General features: G+C 43.0%; 2 protein-coding genes across 4 annotated transcripts in view; one reads left to right on the top strand and one right to left on the bottom strand.

Annotated features, from left to right (window-relative positions):
- The window catches only part of TBC1D8 (TBC1 domain family member 8), a 99,397-nt gene extending 85,780 nt beyond the window's left edge, over positions 1 to 13,617 (top strand). For all 3 annotated transcript variants that reach the window (XM_019753835.2, XM_019753834.2, XM_074332395.1), the window contains exons 16-20: positions 3,582 to 3,822; positions 4,358 to 4,423; positions 10,524 to 10,613; positions 11,044 to 11,141; positions 12,604 to 13,617. In XM_019753835.2, the coding sequence (XP_019609394.2) occupies positions 3,582 to 3,822; positions 4,358 to 4,423; positions 10,524 to 10,613; positions 11,044 to 11,141; positions 12,604 to 13,128 (1,020 nt within the window). In that variant the 3' untranslated portion in view covers positions 13,129 to 13,617. The remainder of the gene's footprint in view (positions 1 to 3,581; positions 3,823 to 4,357; positions 4,424 to 10,523; positions 10,614 to 11,043; positions 11,142 to 12,603) is intronic.
- An 858-nt stretch (positions 13,618 to 14,475) lies between these two features.
- On the bottom strand, positions 14,476 to 20,306 carry RPL31 (ribosomal protein L31). Its single transcript, XM_019753836.2, has 5 exons — positions 20,225 to 20,306; positions 19,716 to 19,822; positions 16,349 to 16,474; positions 14,870 to 14,982; positions 14,476 to 14,545 (listed from the first exon to the last, which is right to left on the bottom strand). The coding sequence occupies exons 2-5, from the start codon at positions 19,820 to 19,822 to the stop codon at positions 14,514 to 14,516; spliced, it is 378 nt and encodes a 125-aa protein (XP_019609395.1). The 5' UTR covers positions 20,225 to 20,306; the 3' UTR covers positions 14,476 to 14,513.
- Between the last annotated feature and the right edge of the window lie 14 nt (positions 20,307 to 20,320).

Genomic DNA, 20,320 nt, shown 5'->3' with positions numbered 1-20,320 from the left:
ATGAATGATGTGGTTGGTACTTGATGAAATTTATTTCCATATTTGTAGTTAGCCCTACGAGTCTTTCATGTATGTAGGACTAACTGCAAACATAAACAAGCAAACAAACTGTAAATACAAGATGATTTTCAAAATATATTTCCAAAGGAAATTCCAGTAAAATAGTGTCAGAGTCATGGTGTGTAATTCTGTTGTGCAACCGAGGTGCCTCCTTAATGTACCCAGCCCAGCGCCTTCCTTCCAGGCCCAGAGCCAGCATCAGGCCCACGTAACTGCCCTCTCAGACTGTCCTTTGTCCCATGCTCCTGACCTTCTCTGAATTTCCGTGGCTCTCCCAGACTTCACACATCTCAGTACTTGATTAAGTACTATGGGGTATGATGTTCTCTACTTAGCTTTTACATACATCTCTTGTCTTCTGAATCAGAATTTCATTCTCAAGGGAAAGGGACACAGAGCTACCCTGACATCATCTTACACATGTGTGATAGGTTCTTGATAGTAGTCCATTCTGTAACTTCTCTGGATCCCTCCCTAAGCCTGCAACGTACAGGCGTGACCATTCTCTGTATTAACAAGAAAGAGTCAGCTCTGACTGTCATCTTTACATATTCTTTCCGATGAAAGATGAACGATGTGGTTGGCACTTAATGAAATCTATTTTTATTGTTAATTTAAAGCGATCTTTGATCTTTTTGTCCTTTGATGCAGTTCTTTTTTTCTTGAAGTTTTGTTGAGATATCACTGACATACAGCACTGTGTCAGGTTAAGGCATACAGCATGACTTGACTTACATATTTTGTGACATGATTACCGTAGTAATCCATCTTCTCCTATAGATGCCAAAAAAAAAAGTGTTTTTCCTTGTGATGTCAACTTTTAGGGTTTACTCTTAGCAACTTTCAAATATGCCATAAACAGTGTTAACAATAGTCGTCCTATTGTACATCACACCCCCAGTACTTATTTTAGAACTAACTGGAAGTTTGTACCTTTTGACCCCCGTCACCCAATTCCCTCACTGCCCCCTCACCTACTTCTGGTAACCACAAATCTGATCTCTTTTTCTATGAGTTTAGGGTTTTTTTGGTTTTAGATTCCACACGCGAGATCATGCGGTATTTGTCTTTCTCTGTCTGACTCATTTCCCTTAGCATAATGCCCTCTAGGTCCATCCATGTTGTAAAGCAGTCTTAAAAGACTTAAATTCAGATTTGTGATGTCCACCTGCTGTTCTCCCAAATTGAGAACAGCTTCATTAATCTTATCTTTTCAAATAAGATGTGAACAGTATAACTGACACTTGGTGTCACAGGCGTCTCCTGGAAGTGGGCCTTAGGGCTTCCATCAGCTGGCTCTGCTAATGACCAGTTTTATTCGTTCACTGTTGCTGGACTTCCAGGCCCCAGAGAGCTTTTGGTCTCTAATACTATTTTGCTTGCTTCCATGTTGTGGTTAAGACTTTCATTTTCAAAATTTAACTAAAAACACAAAGTAAAATTGTTCCCACTCTCACCTACAATCCTACTTTGTACAGGTGATTACTGTTCACAATATGGTGACTCTTTCCTGATTTCCCCTGCCTTATCTCTACACACACACACACACACACACACACACAACTTTTTCCCACACAAAAGTGAGGTTGTACTGCACATAATGGCCTGCAATTTTTTCATCATGGACATTTTTCTAGCTCGATACCTATAGATCTCTTGTCATATGTTCCTTCTTTTTTTTTTTTAGCTTACAAGAATTTATTTGAGCCAAACTGACGACAATTGCTGGGAAGCAAAATCTCAATGGATTGAGAAAATGCTCCCTCGTCACTTTTTTATTTTTCATCGGGGTGACAATTGTTAGTAAAATTACATAGATTTCAGGTGTACAATTCTGTATTACATCATCTATAAATCCCTTTGTGTGTTCACCACCCAATTTCATTCCTTTTAATGGCTGCACAGTTTCATGGTCGGGCTGAACCATACTTTGACATTCACCAATTGAGGGACATTCACGTTGTTTCAAATGTGTTGCTGCTTCATACACAGTGCAGTGCTGAGTGTACACCTTTGTGCCTTTGTCAGGACGTTGGTGCTGCTGCTTTGTACGATGGGACGCACCAGCCACATTTCTGTCAATACTGCTAGTTTCTGGACTTTTCAAATTTCAGTTTCACTGCTGATGTCTAAGTGCTTGTTTACCACATGCTGCACTCACCCGCCATTGAATATTATGGATCTTACAAAATTTTGCTAGTCTTGTAGAAAATTGCATCTTCTCTTAATTTAAATTTGTTTACTCATGAGTGAGGTGAAGTACCATTCCAGGAGTTTATTGGCTAGCTGTATACTTCTCTGTACCACCTGTCCACCTAGTCTACTGGTTCGTTTTCTGTAAACTGGCTGGATTCGTCCTTGGCCTACATACCAGTATTACAACCATTTTCTTCTGGGCAGGATTCTGTGGGCCTTTAGCATCACAGGATACACAAATACGCATGGGAATTCCTAGTGTGTCGCGGGTTTTCAGGAACAGAAATTTGTTAGACCTCTGTGGTACTTTTTACAATCCTGCAAAGGGCATTTAAAGAACATGGCTGCAATGAAATGCGACAGTAAAATTGTAAATGGCATTTGGAAATGTCCAAAATGGAGAGTATGTGCTGGCACTTGTTTCTGTGCCATCCCTATGGGCGGAGAGCACTGGAATGGTGAGGAATCTGCAGTCACTGACTGTGCCAGTGAGTTGAGATGTCCCCAGAGGTGACTTAAAAGATGTTCTGTGAAGAGGCTCCTCAGTGACAGGCTCCTCAGTGACGGGCTCCTCAGTGACGGGGTCCTCAGTGACGGGGTCCTCAGTGACGGGGTCCTCAGTGACAGGGTCCTCAGTGACGGGGTCCTTAGTGACAGGGTCCTCAGTGACGGGGTCCTCAGTGACAGGGTCCTCAGTGACGGGGTCCTTAGTGACCGGGCCAGTTTGATTGCTTTAGTTTCCAGTCTATGCCCAAGACGTGAAATTGCCTTTTTTGTTTTTAATTCTTGGAACTGCTAATAAAGCCAAAATTCAGACCATATAAAAAAGTGTGCAGTAAAGAGACCTGCTTCCACATCCGGGTCCCTACCCCTCTGATCCCTCCCCAAGGTAACCAGTGTTGCTCGTTTCTTTATATGCTATAGATTCGTCTAGCACTTTTCTGATTTTCAAACAACGTGATTTTAAGAAAAAATATCAGATTAAAAATTGTGTGTCTTCTATAATTAAAACTATGGCAGCTGAACTATACATTTAAAAATAGTTAAAGTGGTAAATTTTGTTGTATATATTTGCTATATAAACATACATTAAAAACTTAAAAGAAAAAATGTCAAAATTACATACTCGTGGGCAAGGAACTACAGGGTGACAAGGAAACACTTTTACATGTTGGGTTAATGATCGTAATTGCTTTTCGTTTGTGTTGTAACATTACTGACTCAGTACATAGGAATTTTACGAGGCAGTCAGTCACGAGAGGCCATGTTCGCCTTGGCTTGTAAGTGTGCTGCGCTGTCTCACGATCCCTCTCCCCCGTTTTAAGAGAGAACACATGATGAGCTGTTACTGGGAGCAGCCCCGGCCCATGGCCCCTCGCCATGACCCCAGCAGGCCCTACGCGGAGCAGTACCGCATAGATGCGCGGCAGTTCACACACCTGTTTCAGCTGGTCTCTCCGTGGACCTGCGGGGCCCACACGGAGACCCTGGCGGAGAGGACGTTCAGGCTTCTGGATGACAACATGGACCACCTCATCGAATTCAAAGCGTTTGTGAGCTGTCTCGGTAGGACTGGGGGTCTTTATTGCGCTGACTTGAGTCTGAGACTTGAGTATGTGAAGTCTGTGAACACAGGACTAAGTGGATTGTAGAGCAGGCAGATCCACACCATGAAATGTACTTGGGACTGGCCTGCCATGATTTTGTGGTTTACAAAAGCGCTCCGCAGGCTCCTCTCATGAATGATTTTGCTTCCTTAGAGGGGTTGGGGAGAGGGGCCCAGGCTAACACACAAGGTCATAGACCTTGTTCTCCGTGGCGCCCAGGGTGTGGTGGTGGCTGGTTAGGGGCCATGTTAACAATTGCACATAAAATTAAAATCTTACAGAAGGTAGGAGGCCAGAGTTGATAAGGTTATCTTGTGGCTCCACAGCCACCAATCACCACCTTTCACGTTTTCATTTCAAACTGTGTGTGTTGGGGCAGAGGAAGTGCTGGGTCAACAAGTGTCGACCTTAGGAAGTTCTCTCCATGTGAGTTTGTGTCATGACAAGTATACATTAACCATTTGCATTTACTCAATCTCTGTTTGTTTTGGCAGATGTTATGTATAATGGAGAAATGAATGAGAAAATCAAACTGTTATATAGGCTTCATATCCCTCCAGGTAAGAAATTCCAAGTAGAAAGATGAGGCTCTCCTGCCTTGACACAAATCGGCTTTGTGCACAACACTCAAGTTCTTTTTAAATTTCCTTTGGACTCCAGGTAGCGGATGTTTTTAGTTTTGTGTTCCTGATACCAGACTGGAGCGGGCCCTGGGATGGTGGGGAACCAGGTTCCCAGGCCCCACCCACTTCTGACTCACCAGGCCTGAGGACCACACCTTGTGACCCGCTGGCCTGTGGAATGTGTGGGGAAGCCAGGCTCAGGGGGCTGTTTTACCCTACTGTTTTTGAAGGGTCATGTCATTTTTCCAGCATGGAAGACCATGCTTCCTTCAAATTTAAGCAGTGGTAACTAGGAACAAGGAGCCATTTTGAAACCTGTGGGATCAGACTTAGGGTTAGACTTAAGGTATTCTGTGGACCTCTGCAACTGATAGATGTGGACCAGGAATTCCAGAGGGTCTGGACCTCAGTGCCTGGTCCTGATGCTGGACAAGGCCTCTGACAGAACTTCCGAGCTACGGCGCCTGGGGCGGCTGGCGGGCTGTGAGGTTGCCAGGGCCACGAGATCCTAGTGGCTTTTAACACTAACACCTGTACAGAAGTAGAACATGCACGGGGACATTATTTGTGGGCTTTCCGGGCATCGTCCTGAGTTTGGCCTTTACTGAGTCAGCGTATATGTCATGCACATGACCTGCAGGGAGCATTCTGGAGCCACACTCAGCTCTCCTCCACCTTCCCTCGGACCCATTGCTTTAGTGCAAAGCTGTTTGGCATCAGTGAAGTTTTGCCTTTTATGCCAATATAAGTTTTTCATTTAATTAGACCTTATTTTTCACAAATGTTTTCCTCTCAACATAGAATATATGCATAATTATTCCTTTATTATCGTCGTCATCATCTTTTCATAATCATCATATCTGGTGTTGCTAATGAGAACACGAGTGATTTTATTTTATTCAATTTTATCTTGATTTTCAAGTAAGTTTTATTTTGGGATAATTTTAGATTTACGAAAGTTGCAAAGAGTATAGATACCATTCTTGATGTATCTTTAAATTCATTCCTGCTTTTTGATATTAACATGAGATTGAGATTTCATTCTTAATCTAACTTCATACTGAATTAGTTTTCAAATTACAAGTTTATTTCTAAAAGACATATTTTAATTACATTAGTTCATTAAAGGCACTTGTAGACCTTCCTGGCTTTAGAAAAATCAGTTTTTCAAAACCTTTTTGAACATACATGATTGTAGTATTTATATTGTGTGACACTGAATTTAAATTAAGTGGAAATTAAGATTTGATATTTTGCTTACCTATATTTTAACATTTGAATTTTTCAGGCAGTTAAAAAAGTCTTAAGAATGCAGACCCCAAAACCTTTATTTACACACATCAATTTGCCAAGGCCACAAAAATCTAAAATCGTTTAAGTATTTTTCACTTAACTAGGTTTAATTTAAAAAAATTATTTACATTCCACCATAATGAATAATTCTTTGATTAAAGTTGGGACAAACACACTAGACAGGAAAAAAGTTTACCTCACTAACTAGGAAGTACACGGAGAATCACAAGTTTGAATTTGCGTGCCCGATGAATGACGTGTCTGACTTGCCTGATGGGATGGGAGGCGGGGTACTACTGAGGCACATCATCACCCGGCCTCACATGCCCACCTGTATGGAGCACCTGGAACTCAGTGAGGGTCCAGGAGGCAGAGGGCTTTTGCGAGCTTGCTCACAAAGGATCTGATACAGCTCAGGAAGCAGGGAAACGCTAGGCCCAGGGCCTCAGTTCCGGAAGAGCTCACTGCATTGGCTCCATGGTGACTGTAACACCATTTAGCAAAGGAAATAAATATTACAGATGATTTGATACCGTATCAGGTGACACAGGGATGAACAGTGTTCCCTATTATTAAATCTGGAGTTTTCATTGCAGATTGGTACATCTATGGATATTGGCCATTTTGCTCAGTTAATTACACTAATTAGACTTCCCAAAGACAGTTTCCTGAAAAGAACATTAGATTCATTAGGAAGAAGCATCAAAACAAGCCACTGAGAATGCTATCTGGGCAATGGCAAAAACACAAACGAGTACTTGTGCTGGAGGCTTTCTGTTACACATACACACACACACTCTCTCTCTTATTTAAAAAGACTGAAAATGTTGAAAACCTGAATGAACTTAATTGCAAACTGAAAGAGCACATGAAAATATATTAACATGCACTGAGAGTATGGGTTCAAAGCAAAAATTCAACTTAGAAAAGAATGAGGTTATAAATGCTTCATTAGTGTTTAGTCAGTGTTACATTGGAACCCTGAAACATAATTATAGGCTAATACAGCAATACCTGTGGATGAATGAGGAAAAGCTTTGTTGTTTTGAAATACTTGACGTGAAAAAATGTTGATTGGATTCCAAGTCCAGTTGTATTAGCCCCAAATTTTCAACACTACATTTCTCACTAAGGGAGAAGCTGTTTGATATGCAGAATGACCACTTGAGGTAAAATCAAAACATCTGCACCATTCAAGTTCTAGGTGATGACAAGAAAGGAGTTTCCATCAAGTAGAGAAAAATGCCATTTGCTTCCACCTTCTCGTGGTGGTGACAGTCTGTTTTGAAGAGGTCATTATTTAAAAGTCATAGTCAGGAATTGTATGTAGCCATTTCAATATTAGCATGAAAACTAATATTAAACCAAAAAAAGTCCTGAGTGTGCTAAGATTACAGTACCATTTGATCCATTTTGTTGACAAAATCTGTTTTGTTTCATAGCCCATTATAAAAGAATGTACTTTGGAAGTTTTAAGTTCATTTACTTGGAGTGGACTCACTTTTCTAGACCTGTGCAGTACACTTGGAAATATACACTGCTTTGTCCAGAGGACCTGCAGATAGGTACTGATCTATACAATCCTAGATTTCACAGAATAGCCACTATGGATGAAAACCTTAGCAGTATTACAGAAGGGGATATTATGTGTTTGAAGTTCACATCAACAGGACCAAAGATGCAAAGCACATGATGACTAATGTTGGCCTAAGAAAAGTTTGGCACTCAGGTTACACCCACCATCTTGGTTCTCCACTTTTTGGTCGGCCTTTTCTTTTGCTTATACTAAGAAACAACATGGAAAATAAACTCTAATCTCTTGCTCTGGGATGTGCCAGTAAGTCAAAATATGTCCGTGCAGCTAAGAAACTGAAGGACCACTACACTGCTCTAAGGACCAGATTATTAATGGGAGGGGCCCAGTGTAAACATGAAGGCTCCCTGATGAAGTGCAAACGGATGAGCTAAATGATGACCCCGGCCAGAATCAAGAACTTCTCCCAGAGAATGGAAACGATGTGAAGATTCAGTTGGAGAAAGTAATGATTGTGAAAATGGATGACGTACTGAGGAAACTTACAAATGTAACTTCTCACAGGATACAAAAAAAAAGGAGTGTTTACATCCCGGTCTGACAACTTAGGCAAGTACTGACACCAACCACATCAGAAATGATGCCAGGCACACCTGATTTGGTGACAGACAACAGGCTAGATGAGATCTGCTTTTGGACTGGGATTGAGAGCGGAAAATACAACTTGAAGATTTTGAAAATTTCCTAAGACTGTAGAACACAAACCTCCTAAAAAAAACTTTTGTGAAACTAAAAGTTTGCACTGAACTTTTTAAAAGAGAAAAGTGAGGTGAAGCCCTGATATTATCCAAATTGTCAGAAAGCCACTAAGAAATTGGATTTATGATCCCAGTATCCAGCACGTTACACCTCAAGTGATCTTTTTACAGTAGATACCTGAAATGCAAGCTGGACACGTTAGTTGATTTTTCTATCAATGACTTGGATGTATCAGAAGTCCTAATTTATACAAATGCAAGTCCTATAATTTGATTGCTTTTTCCAACCACTGTGAAGGCGTAGGAGGCACTATGTTGCCTTTGCAAGAAATACCATGGGGAATGGTGGTGTGATGACTGTAGCATCTCCACGACATCTGAAGGACAAATTGTGTTGAAAGCAGAAGTACTCTGCTTTCAGATAACCAAATGTAAATCATTCACCAGAGTAAATCATTCACCAGAGTTTAACTTGTGCCGTCCTTGAAGTGAATGACGCAATGAAAACTTTTAATAGAAAGGTCTCTTACCCCATTTAGTCTTGAATTATAGAGTGGAGTACAAAAATAACACTCCATTTGTTAGTTCAAGTAGCTCATTTAAAAAGGCTGAGAGTACATTTAACAATTGTTCCGTAATGCATTGTATCCTTTATTTCTGATCGTAAGTAGGCTGAGTTTCTTTCATTGGGCTCCAGGCCTCCTCCAGTGTCCCTCGTGTCCAGTCTGGGTGACATTTTCTATGTGCTGGAAAGGGGTTGGAAGTACTGCTCTGTGGTTGGTTGGCTTCTGGTTCCTCGTTGCTGTTGATTCTTCACCTGCCTCCTTTCTGGACACTTGCTCATCCCTTGAATTAATCGTTCCACTCTGTGCTCCCGTGACATTTGTGTATTGGTTCTTCTGTTGGAGCATTTTGTTAGAGTAAGTTGTGTACACTTCTCCTGTTTGATATACACGCTCTTTGAAGGCAGGGACCCAGTATTCTCTGGACTTCTCAGGAGCTATTACCTAGGAAATCCATTTTCATCATGACTGCCCAGCTACCATTCAGGGTTTGTAATTTCCCTCCTATTCAGTTTGAGTGGATTCTCACATGTGCTACTGTGTAGAATTTGTTTTGGGCAAAGTTGGTATAAAAAAAAAAGTAATGAAAAAATGACTCAGTATGTTACATGAAAAAAAAAAATAAATCAGAAAACCCGCCTCCCTCCCCTCCCCATCCCAGAAACCTACTTTCTAAGGAAGGAGGGTAGTTTATCGAGGCTTTGGTGCCATCTTGTGGATATTTGTTCAATCACAACTGAAGTTTGTGATTTCTTCTGTGAAGGGCTTACTAGTGAGCTTCAACCTTTTTAAAATAGGATCCTGTCTGTAATGCCCTTTAGTTTTCTCCTAACAGCTTTATTGATCTACAGTTCACTGAAAGTGTCTAATCCAATGACATCTAGTATATTCTGTAATGCAACTATCACAATTTTACAACATTTTCGTCACCCCAAAATAAAAACCCATGCTTTGTAGCTATTGCCCCCAATCCATTTTCCCCGTCTATAGATTTGCTTATTCTGGTCTCTTCATATAAATGGAATCATACAATGTATGCAGTTTTGTATCTGGCTGCTTTTACCTGGTATGTTTTCAAGGTTCATCCATGTCGTAGCATGTACTGGTGCTCCATTCCTTTTTATTGCTGAATTTGATACTCCAGTTATGGGCAGGCCATAACTTCTTTATCCATTCACTCACTGATGGACATTTGGGTTTGTTTCCACTTTTCGACTTAGGAACAATGCTGCTACAAACAAGTGTGTACAAGTTTTTGGGTGGGTATGTTTTCATTTCCCTTTGGTTTACACCTAGTGGAATTTCTGGGCTGAATGGTAATTCATATTTAATCTTTTGAGGAACTGCCAGACTGTTTTTCCAAAATGGCTCTAACACTTTATATTTCCACCAGCAGTGTTATCAGCATTCCAATAATTAGTTTTGTGTATTTCAAGAAAACTTGTAATGATAAAATGCTGTTTTAGATTCAGTAGTTTCAGTAGAAATTATGTAATGTAGCAATATGTGCTCAATATAGAAAAATACTATGAAAAGTTCCAATTACCTATTGTCCCACCATCCAGAGGTTTAGTGTTTATTTGTAGTTTGTAATATAAACATGAATTTAAACTTTAAAAAGGGGGATCTTGCTACATCCATTTTTCCAGGTCAGTGTAAACTCACGTATCATTAATTACAACAGTATCTACATAGGCCCAGGAAAAAGCATTACCTGGTGTGTAAGATGTTTTCTTTGTCTCTCCAGTGGTTAGTATACACCTGGGTTCACAGACCCTAAAAAGACTTAAGCTCACAGGTTGGGGGCTGCCAGTTTAGCCTTTAGTTCTTTCTTACCTAAAAAGCTTTGATTTTCATCAAGATAATAATTTGATTTTTTTTTTTTAAAGCACTCACTGAAAATGACCGTGACAGCCAGTCACCATTAAAGAATCCTCTGCTGTCAACATCAAGACCCCTGGTTTTTGGGAAATCAAATGGCACGTACCTCTTTTCATTACCTTTTTATCTCTTCATTGTTACTTTCCATCAGGCACACAATTGTGGGGAGCAAAACTTTGTGCTTTTCTTAGAAGCTCACATCTGCTCCCTCCTGAGGTAACACTGCTTTCAGAGGCCAGAAACCTTCCTGAGTTGGTGTAAGGAGTCACTGCCCCTTGACCCTACTGCCATGTTTATTCCTCTTGCTTACACAATTTTTCAGGGGTCCTCTTGTAAGGAGTCCCTAGCTGCCACACTCCATTCATGGTCAGTGGCAAAACAATCCCTGTGATATCACCTGTGCTTCTCAATTTGTACATGGATTTGCTTGGTGGAATTCCTCTTCCCTCACCGCCCCCTTCCACATATTCTTTTTTGCTTTCATTGAATTTATTTAGACTAAATTATGTATTGTTTCCTTTATCTCAGGCGATGCAACTGATTATCAGAAACAGCTGAAGCAGATGATTAAGGATTTAGCCAAAGAAAAAGATAAAGGAGAGACTGAGTTGCCCAAAATGAGTCAGGTATGGACTTTATTCGGCACACAGAACCACCTATTTTTGCCAAATGATTTGTTCAGATTAAGCCCCTTTATCTCCAGTCATAATCAAAGGATTCTGTAACTTCTAGCTGAACAGCGTGATGAAATATTTAAACAGCATCCATTCAGTCAAAGCTCTTCAAAACAGAAGGCTGCCATACCTCACGTCTTTGAAGTTTTTATATCAAATTCACTTACCCAGGTTATGATTTACTCCCTTGAGGGGAGTAGCATTTAGGGGCAGTTGATACAGCATCCCCCTACTTGCCAGTTTCTTGAAAATCACCGACTAAATACAATACTGATGAGTCTCCGAAATCTTGGTATTAATACAATCTCCACAAGAGGGTTCTCTGCCACATTCAAGCATCCTGTGAGGTGGCAAGTCATTTTATTTTTTGAAAAGGATTCCTCCCAATGTTTGGGAAATGTAGGCTTCAGGTTAAAACTGTTCCTTTACTGTAGGACCTAAATCTTTTTTGGTGCCAATATGTACTTTGGGCCTTTGGGGGGAATTTAGCATAGTGTCTCTTTTTTGACCACAAACCATCTTGTGGGATTTATTCCTGGAATATTTGAGAAATGTTGCTCTACTGCGGGGCGTTGCTTTCAAATATATTTTCTGCTCCCTGGATATAGAGCCAGTTAAATCTCATCTCTCAGAGCTGTCAGTATCCTTTCTGACATACTAACATCAACCTTTCCCCCCCTACAAACAAAAATTGGCTGTCAATATCTTGCTCTCATTTACGGCTATGTCTCCCAAATCACTACGTATTTATTAAATGAGTCCCCCACCATTGTGCTATCCCTAGAGTCACTGTGCAGCGTAATTCCACACAGAGCATCTCAGCACATAGATTCTATTGTGGACAGGAGTGTGAATTTGAGGAAGCACCAGTCGTCCGTTTTACAGCCTTGAGTTGCTACATGGGATCCCACCAGAACCAGCCATGATTTTAAACCATTATCATTAGTTGTTCCCAACTTTTCTTCTACTATAACCCTTAGCTTAAACATCCCTATAAACAAATCTGTGTTTGGATGCATGTCTAGAAGATGACTTGCTGGGTTAAAGGGTGTGCATATCCTCTCATTTGTGCACATTTCTTAATAGTTCCTGTGTAGACAAATACCGTTATTTCCCCGAAAATAAGACCTAGCCGGACCATCAGCTCTAATGTGTCTTTTGGAGCAAAAGTTAATATAAGACCCAGTCTTTTTTTACTATAAAACCGGGTCATATATATTCTAAGACCCGGTCTGATATTATTTTCGGGAAACACGGTAGCACACCCGAGGTGCTGCAATTCCCTGGAGTCAAAGGGCAGAGACGATCTCTTTACATTCAGCTTCAAAAAAGTTCTCCAAGAACTAAATTATCAAGTTTTACAAAATGCATATTTCTATCTTGGTTATGCTGTTGTGTACTTTTTTTATTCCAGAGAGAATTTATCCAGTTCTGTAAAACTTTATACAGTATGTTCCACGAAGATCCAGAAGAAAACGATCTGTATCAGGCCATTGCCACAGTAACCACTCTGCTGCTGCAGATTGGGGAAGTGGGGCAGCGAAGTAACAGTTCTGGAAGCTTCTCCCAGGAAGGTGGGGGGGAGCTGCAGGCTGCATCGCTGTCTCCTGAGCAGGACTCGGTTTTTGCAGACACAGACACTGAGACGACACCCCAGGACTCCGGGGCACTTCCTGAAGAGGCAGAAGGGGACTGGACTGTCTCCCTCGAACATATTTTAGCTTCACTTCTGACTGAACAGTCATTAGTCAACTTTTTTGAAAAGCCATTGGACATTAAATCCAAACTTGAAAATGCCAAGATCAATCAGTACAATCTGAAAACTTTTGAAATGAGTGGCCAGTCACAGCCTGAACTCAAGCAGGATAGCGGTTTGCTGAGGAGACGAGCCTGCCATACCAAAGCTCGGACGACAGTCTCGTGGGCGGTCAGCCCATAAACTCAGACGTCAGTCTAATTCCCTTTGAGTATACTTCCCGTGCTGGGTATCCAGGTAAGCGACACCCTGACAGCCCCAACTGTGGTCGGGGGAGCTGATGCAACCCTCAGACACTTCTATTTATTCTTTGAGAATTACGTTTCACTTTGATCAGATCTGCTGAAATGGGCACTTCTGCTGTGATTGTTCTCAGCTGAATGAGAGCCCCGTGTATCATGCTAACCCAGAGCCAAGAGGCGCCCCAGCACTCGTTTTTCACCTGGATACTGGGAGGTCAGGAATGAAGTTCACTTTCAAGATCCAAGAGCCACTATCTGTGCAATTGTGTTTGGCTTCTTTTTGCACTAATTTTGTTTCAATGCTGGTAATTGAAACCATTTTAATATATTTGATTGTATTCACTTTGTCCTTACAAAAATGTTGTGTACAAACCATGCTTTCAATGTTGGCCTCCACGTTTTTTAATAAGAAATTTTTGTATTGACTTTGGTCCTTGTTTATACCTGATACTTATTTGAGTGACTAAGGCCTGGATTGTGCCAGTAAACAGATGAGCTGGAGCTGTCCTCTCTCCTTCCCCTTCCCCCTCCCCGGGGTCGTAGTCGCCACCACCGCTGCCCCCACCACCAGGGCTTCAGCACTGAGCCACAGGGTGTAAACACTAATGTAACAGACTCCGTGCAACAACCTTGCTTTCAGGCTGAATTCAGCTGATTTTGGATTGTATAAGAAGCTTTACTTCTGAGCTTTAGCTCCATGTAAACTGGGACTGAAAGTGCCTCATGGGGCCCTTACAAGTAAGTGAGCTCAAGTATTAACTATTAACTGTATGTGTATTACAAGTTAAGCATACTCTGGTTACCCCTCAAAAATCAAATTTTTAGGGGATAATTCTATACCTTTTGACAATCATATTCAATACATTCATAGGCAGAAGTTTAAGGACATAAATAACACCAAGTGCATTTCATTAAATCTAAGATGCTGTTAATTGCATCATTTTAATTTGTTGATATGGAACGTGGCCAATGGCAATTGAGTTCTACATGCCCGTTTCTGGAAAATGTTTATCTTCGAATTAATGAAGCACACACGTGAAAGCACCAACATTATATATACTTCCAATGTCCCAACTACCTACACAATCCTTCTAAAACCAGACTACACTTCAAAATCACTTCGAAAACCTGCTTTAGGCTGTCCAAATATTCAGAAACTCCAGGGGCTGGAGAGAAAGTCCAGAGGTGTATTTATTTAGGAAACGCTTCCTGACTGATTCTATAATTGGGAACTACTGTGAGATACACAAACATGATCACACTGCAATTAGAAACTGGAGACCAAACCTCAAAGGCAGTTTTGTAACTTTATTTGATGATCAGCCGTTAGTTCTCATCCACATTAACTGTCTGTAGATCTGCAAGAGAAGCGACAGCCACTCATCTTCCATACCCACATCACATTTCACTTCAACACTCAAAAAACCTTTTCTTGAGGGGTTTAGGCAAGTAATGGTATTCGCTGTGCCCTTTTTACAACCCAGATATGGACCCAGTTTGTATCCTTCTGCACTTCCCCATGCCATGACAAAAAAGGCTTAGTGGTCATGCCTGTTACTCATACCCTACGGGAAGGACGCCAGGCATGTAGGCGCACAGCATTTGCTGGACAGATACATTCAGGTTGTAAGAACTAACGAGCTTCTAATCCAAACAGCTGCGTGGAAGGGAATACAACTTACTTTTGAAAGTGGTGACAGGTACATAGGTAACCAATGTATAGAGCTTGTTTGGTGAATCTTCATCCTCATTGCGCTTCCTGGACAACCGCACCCGGATGCGGTATGGGACATTCCTAATAAAAATACAAAAGCGCTGCTCAAGTCATGAAATATATAAAAGTGCTGCTCAAGTCCTATCACGAAAATAGCCACCAACTGTATCCACACATCCTGTCCCCACCATAACATGCTGTCATTTGCTCTAACCTAACCACCAGCCATTACGGGTATGTACTGGTTCCCTGGAAAATAAACACACCCACAGGTGGACATTTACTCAACACTGTTATCTCAGGATGGAGACCTGTCTTAATAGGCAGCCACCACTGACATTCAACCTATGCAGAAACCTGGGCCGAACACGCCAGGTCTTTCCCCTTTCTCACCAGCACCGATGTCGTGGTGGTAGTCTTTGCCTATGTTAATTTAAATGTGGAGAAACACTAAATTCTGCAGGCCCTCCTAAACGTAAGACTATTAAATGTTCCGTTTCCCTACCTTATACACACAGCACTCAGCAGCATCACAGTGAACTGCATTTCCTTTTATTGGTCTCAGGATGTGAAGTGTCCTGAAATTCGGGACTACCCTGGGCTCCCGTGACCCCCCTCTTCCCTTACGTCAAAGTAGCCATCATTGGCGGCTCCTTTATTAGACACATTTCAGAATTCTAAATGCCAGCCCACTGTGGGCTCAGTCTCAGGTCCCTGCCATCCCACCCAACCCCAATGTTGCTGCACCCTGCCCCGTTTGTCTCATAGAATCCCCTAGCCCGTGCCAGTGCCCCTTCCCTTAGCTGGTCTCACTTCTACTCTGGCACCTTACATCCTCCTCCACATCTAAAACCACTCTCCCACTTCCATGCAGGGGCTTTCAACTTCGGCACTACTGACATTTGGGCCGGTAATTCTGTTGTGGGGGGCTGCCTTGTGCACTGTAGGACGTTTGGCAGAATCCTCGGCCTGTAGCAACCCCCAGTAGTGACATCAAAAACATGCCCAGGGGAGCGTGGGTAAAATTGCCCACAGTTGAAAACCAGCGCTCCAGTGGTTTCTAGAGATAAATCCAAACTCTCTGCCATGACCTACAAAGATTCCACGTATCTGTCCCCTGCCTAACTCTCCATCCTCGTTCACTGTTCAAGTTGCTCACTTGGCTCCACCTCCACCAGCCCGTTCCCAGATCATGCCATTTGTTCTCTGCGCAGCGCTCCCACCCATCTCTCACCCTGCTGGCTCCACCATTCAGGTCTCATTTCATATAGCATGTCACAGACCTTCCCTGCAGGTGCTATCCCATCCTTTGAATTATTGTCACACTCTTATATACTTCCCTATACGTTAGCTAATCACCGAACTATTTATATGGACTGCACAGAGTGAGCTGGGTAAGCTAGTGCAATTTTACAGCTTCGTCTTCTAATACAGGTAACTTGAGCACCTTATTCCTTTGGCCCAGACAGCTTTGTTGAGTCTGGTGTCAATGCGCACATCTGGGGTTCCCATCTCCTTCATGGCGAATTTCCGGATCTCTTTGAGTGCCCGTGGGGCACGCTTCTTGAAACCCCTGAGTCAAAAATAATAAATGAATGAAAACAGTACAGAATTAAATGAAATACATATGTCCTATTTTCATAAAAGAAATCCAAACCAAACTTTGAACAAAGCAGGATCAATCCTTTTTTCCCACCAGCACGTAATGCCCAGCAACTAATTTAATACTCGGGACGAAGACGATGCCCAACCCATTTTCACCGATGTAGGACAAGGGCTCTGCATAAGATCATTAAGTAATGCTGAGATACCCATCGCTTAACCCTCTCCGGATAAAAACACCCCAAGCTCTAATTTACCTGTGAAGGAGAATCAATGCCGTTAGAATATGTTGAATATAAAGCACACAACACTGTACATCGTATAAATACAGCAAGCACCCCAGATCAAAATATAATTATGTCACACCTTAAGACACAGCATGTTTTGGGAGAGCATTCAATACTCATTTCTAAAGGCCATTAACTTGGTCTGTGCCTACAGAGCAGAGGCCTACAATATACAGATCTCACAAAGTATGGCGTGGACAAGTGACTTCCATAGAGCTCGTGGCTTGTGTCAGGCACAGTCATTACCCCCGTGTGTCCCGACCTGGAACTAGGTACTATTAACGCGCTGTTTACATACGGGTACATAAATCCATCTGAGCTTCATGCTTTCACTTAAAGAAAAAATGTGAAAAAGCAAAACTTTACTACCGGCGGAAAGGGTCAGACCTTCGGTTAAGTGAAGGCCATTCCAAGTAGGGCTGAGAGCAAAGTCTAAAGAGGTGTCCCACCACCCCAAAACTGAACGTCAGACAAGGGGCCCAAGCAATTATTCACCTCTGCAACCTAATGCTCAGCACCTGGCACACAACAGGTGCTCCTCATGTGTTAGATGAAGCAGACTTGATGAAACCCAGTAAAAGCAACAAATGGAGCACAACAGTGACTAAATTCTGCTCTGAAACCTTCAGTGACTTCCCATGACCCACAAAAGATCTGACGCTGCACCCACCCCACATCTCACTTGGCCTCTTCTCTTACATCTCCTCTGCTCTCCTCTTACCAAGCTCCTTGTTATTTTCAAGCAAGCTCACATCATTCACTTTAATATTTAACCATCTAGAAATAAAAGGAGCTAGAAATAACAGCACTAGGTAGGTGTAACAGACAAGATCCCGTCCTTCAGCTTACGTAGATGACACTCCTGCAACACATCAAATGATGTCAAGTCCGACAGAGAAAAATAAACCAGGGGAAAGAGCCAGTGAAAGGACTGTAGGTTTGAACAGGCCGGCCAAGCAGACATTGGAGTGATGAGGGCAGCCACATAGGTATGTGTGAGGAAAACACCTCAGAAGGGGGAAGAAAGGGAAAAAAACCAAACAGTTACCCTGAATCAGGTACATGCCTGGTATGATTAAAATAATTGGCCAGCTCATATGGAATCATAGCAAGAACCCTGGCTTCTAGTCTGAATGAAAAGGGAAGCCAACGCAGGGTTTGTGGGTAGACCAGGTGTTTGGGGGTGGGGAAGGGAACCAGGAGCAGGGAGCTGCTAACTGCAACCATTCAAGTGACAGAAAATGGTGGCAGTACCAGTGTAATTGATCAGACTGCCAAAAGACACGCTCACTTGCCAGTGACTGAAACAGGGAAGGCCACTGGGAAGGTTAGGGTTGGAGACGGATGCCAGGAGTTTGGTTTAGAGACATGTCAAGTTTGAGCTGCCCATGCAAACACCCAAGTATAGACATTAACGGCAGGTGGACATTTAAGGCCCTACGACCAGCTGCTGTTACAAAGCAGACTTCTCAACATTGAGAGAATGGGTTCTGAGGAGGAACCAACAAAGACTGAGGAGTAGCTAGAAAAGCAACAAGAAAAACACAGGACTGGAATTTCTGGAAGTAAAAGGAATAAAGCATTTCCATAGAATGAACAATGAAGTGTCAATTGCTGCCAATCAAGTAAGGACAGAAATGACCAAAGGGTTCAGTATCCTGCAGGTCTGTCGGTGGGGCTTTTGTAATAAACCACAACATGGCTGAAAAACTCACCCACCTGCAATGGCTCACACCCACTTTTCAAACGACATCCCGTTTCACCCAGTAACTTACTTTCCACCTGGCACTTTTCCCATTTTATATCTAAACACCTGTCTAACTTCCGCTACTGAATAACTAGGAAGGCAGGGTCTTTGGTTCTGTGCTGAATCCACAAAGTCTAGGACCGTGTCTAATACGCTCAATACGCTCCCCAAATGAATATATGCGAGCCCCAAATAAAGGGCTGGGGAAGAGTGCATGGTTCCTCACAAGCAGCATCAAAGCACCAAGAAGGCACTGACTTTCTGACCCAAAAGCCATCACACAGACACCAAATAAGACAATGCACCAGTGCACGTTGGCCCACACTCGGCTGGGCGTGCAGCGCTGAAACGCCACGCCCAGTGTGGATGGTGCCGCGCGTACAAATCCCTCGCAAAATGAGAAGTGTCCTGACACTGCACGGATTGGTGCCCAAATAGAATATTTCGCCATGTAACATTAAGAACACTCCAACAATTCAAGAAGAGTCGGTCTCCATTATCCGCAGTAAACACCGTGTACAAAGGAAAGCATTAAGCTTAAGAACTAAAAACCAAACCCCAGAGTAAAAACCAAGAACTAGAATATTCAAAATCACTCCAGATACTCTCGTACATCACAACAAATCCACAATACCCCTGGGTCCTCCCCACAACTACTGTCCTAGAATTCCACTGATACATTCTTTTTTCTCAATAGCAGTTTCACTTCTGGTAGCATACAACTCAACCAACATTAATTAGTACCTTATCTTGTGAGTCCAAGAACTGAAATAATCCCATTTAAGCGTTCAGTCCGGGGTGGACAGTTTTATTAACTGGGTAACTTTACTGGAGTCTGGAGACACGCAAGTTCCCTTTCCCTCACACACACCTTTCACCCTTCAGCCGCCCAGGTACGTTTAATTCAATTACAGTGCAGACCACGTTTCCTCCCAACTGGCTCTTCCAGGAACCTCATTCAAACACTTTCCAGTCATTAACCTCCCAGCATTACACTTTAAACCCTAGGAATCGCAAATACGGTCCACGGACTAGATCTGAGCTTCTGAAGAAAAAACGCGTCATTTCTAGACCACTTAGCTTTTAAACGATTAGACAGATCTCAGAGAGACAACCAGGCGCGTTGAGTTCGGGAGCCCCCAGACAGCACGGCTGCGGGCGACTGCAGGGATACTCACACTCCGTGGATGCGCTTGTGAATGTTGATGGTGTACTCTCTGGTCACTACCTCGTTGATGGCAGAACGGCCCTTCTTTTTCTCGCCACCCTTCTTTGCGGGAGCCATCTGAACCGAGGAGACAAGGAGGCTTAGAACAGAGTGGAGCAAGCCAAGTCCTTCTTCCCTTCGGGCACTGCTTCACGCGGCCGCCCTCGGGGCGCTTCCGGGTGCAGAGGGCCCGGCCAAGGTCCCCGCAGCCACAGGTCCCGGCAGAGCCAAGCCGGCCATTCCCCGGCCCAAGCATCCGCGTGTCTCAGCTGCCTCCGCCCCGGAAACCTCTGCGGCCCCGGGCTCCTCTAAGTCACTCTCCCTCCCGGGTTACGAGAGCCCTTAAACGTAGCACGAATTTCCGCCCCGGAACGCAGAGCCCCCGGCCAGTTCAGGAGGGACCCCACTGTCCCCGTCAATGCAATCCCGGTCGAGGATGGGTCCAGATTCTTAAATCGGACACCCATCAGCCATACTCACCCTGCCGGGCCCAAGTTGGAAAGAAGGAGCGCGAGGTATTGTGGGAGAGGGAAAGCAGCGTCTCAAGCACAACTTCCGGGTTGCCTGGAAGCAGGT

This window comes from Rhinolophus sinicus, linkage group LG05 (assembly GCF_036562045.2).
Source record: "Rhinolophus sinicus isolate RSC01 linkage group LG05, ASM3656204v1, whole genome shotgun sequence".
Lineage (NCBI taxonomy): Eukaryota > Metazoa > Chordata > Mammalia > Chiroptera > Rhinolophidae > Rhinolophus > Rhinolophus sinicus.
Note: the sequence above shows the minus strand (reverse complement) of the source record. Positions and strands in the feature narration are given on the sequence as shown.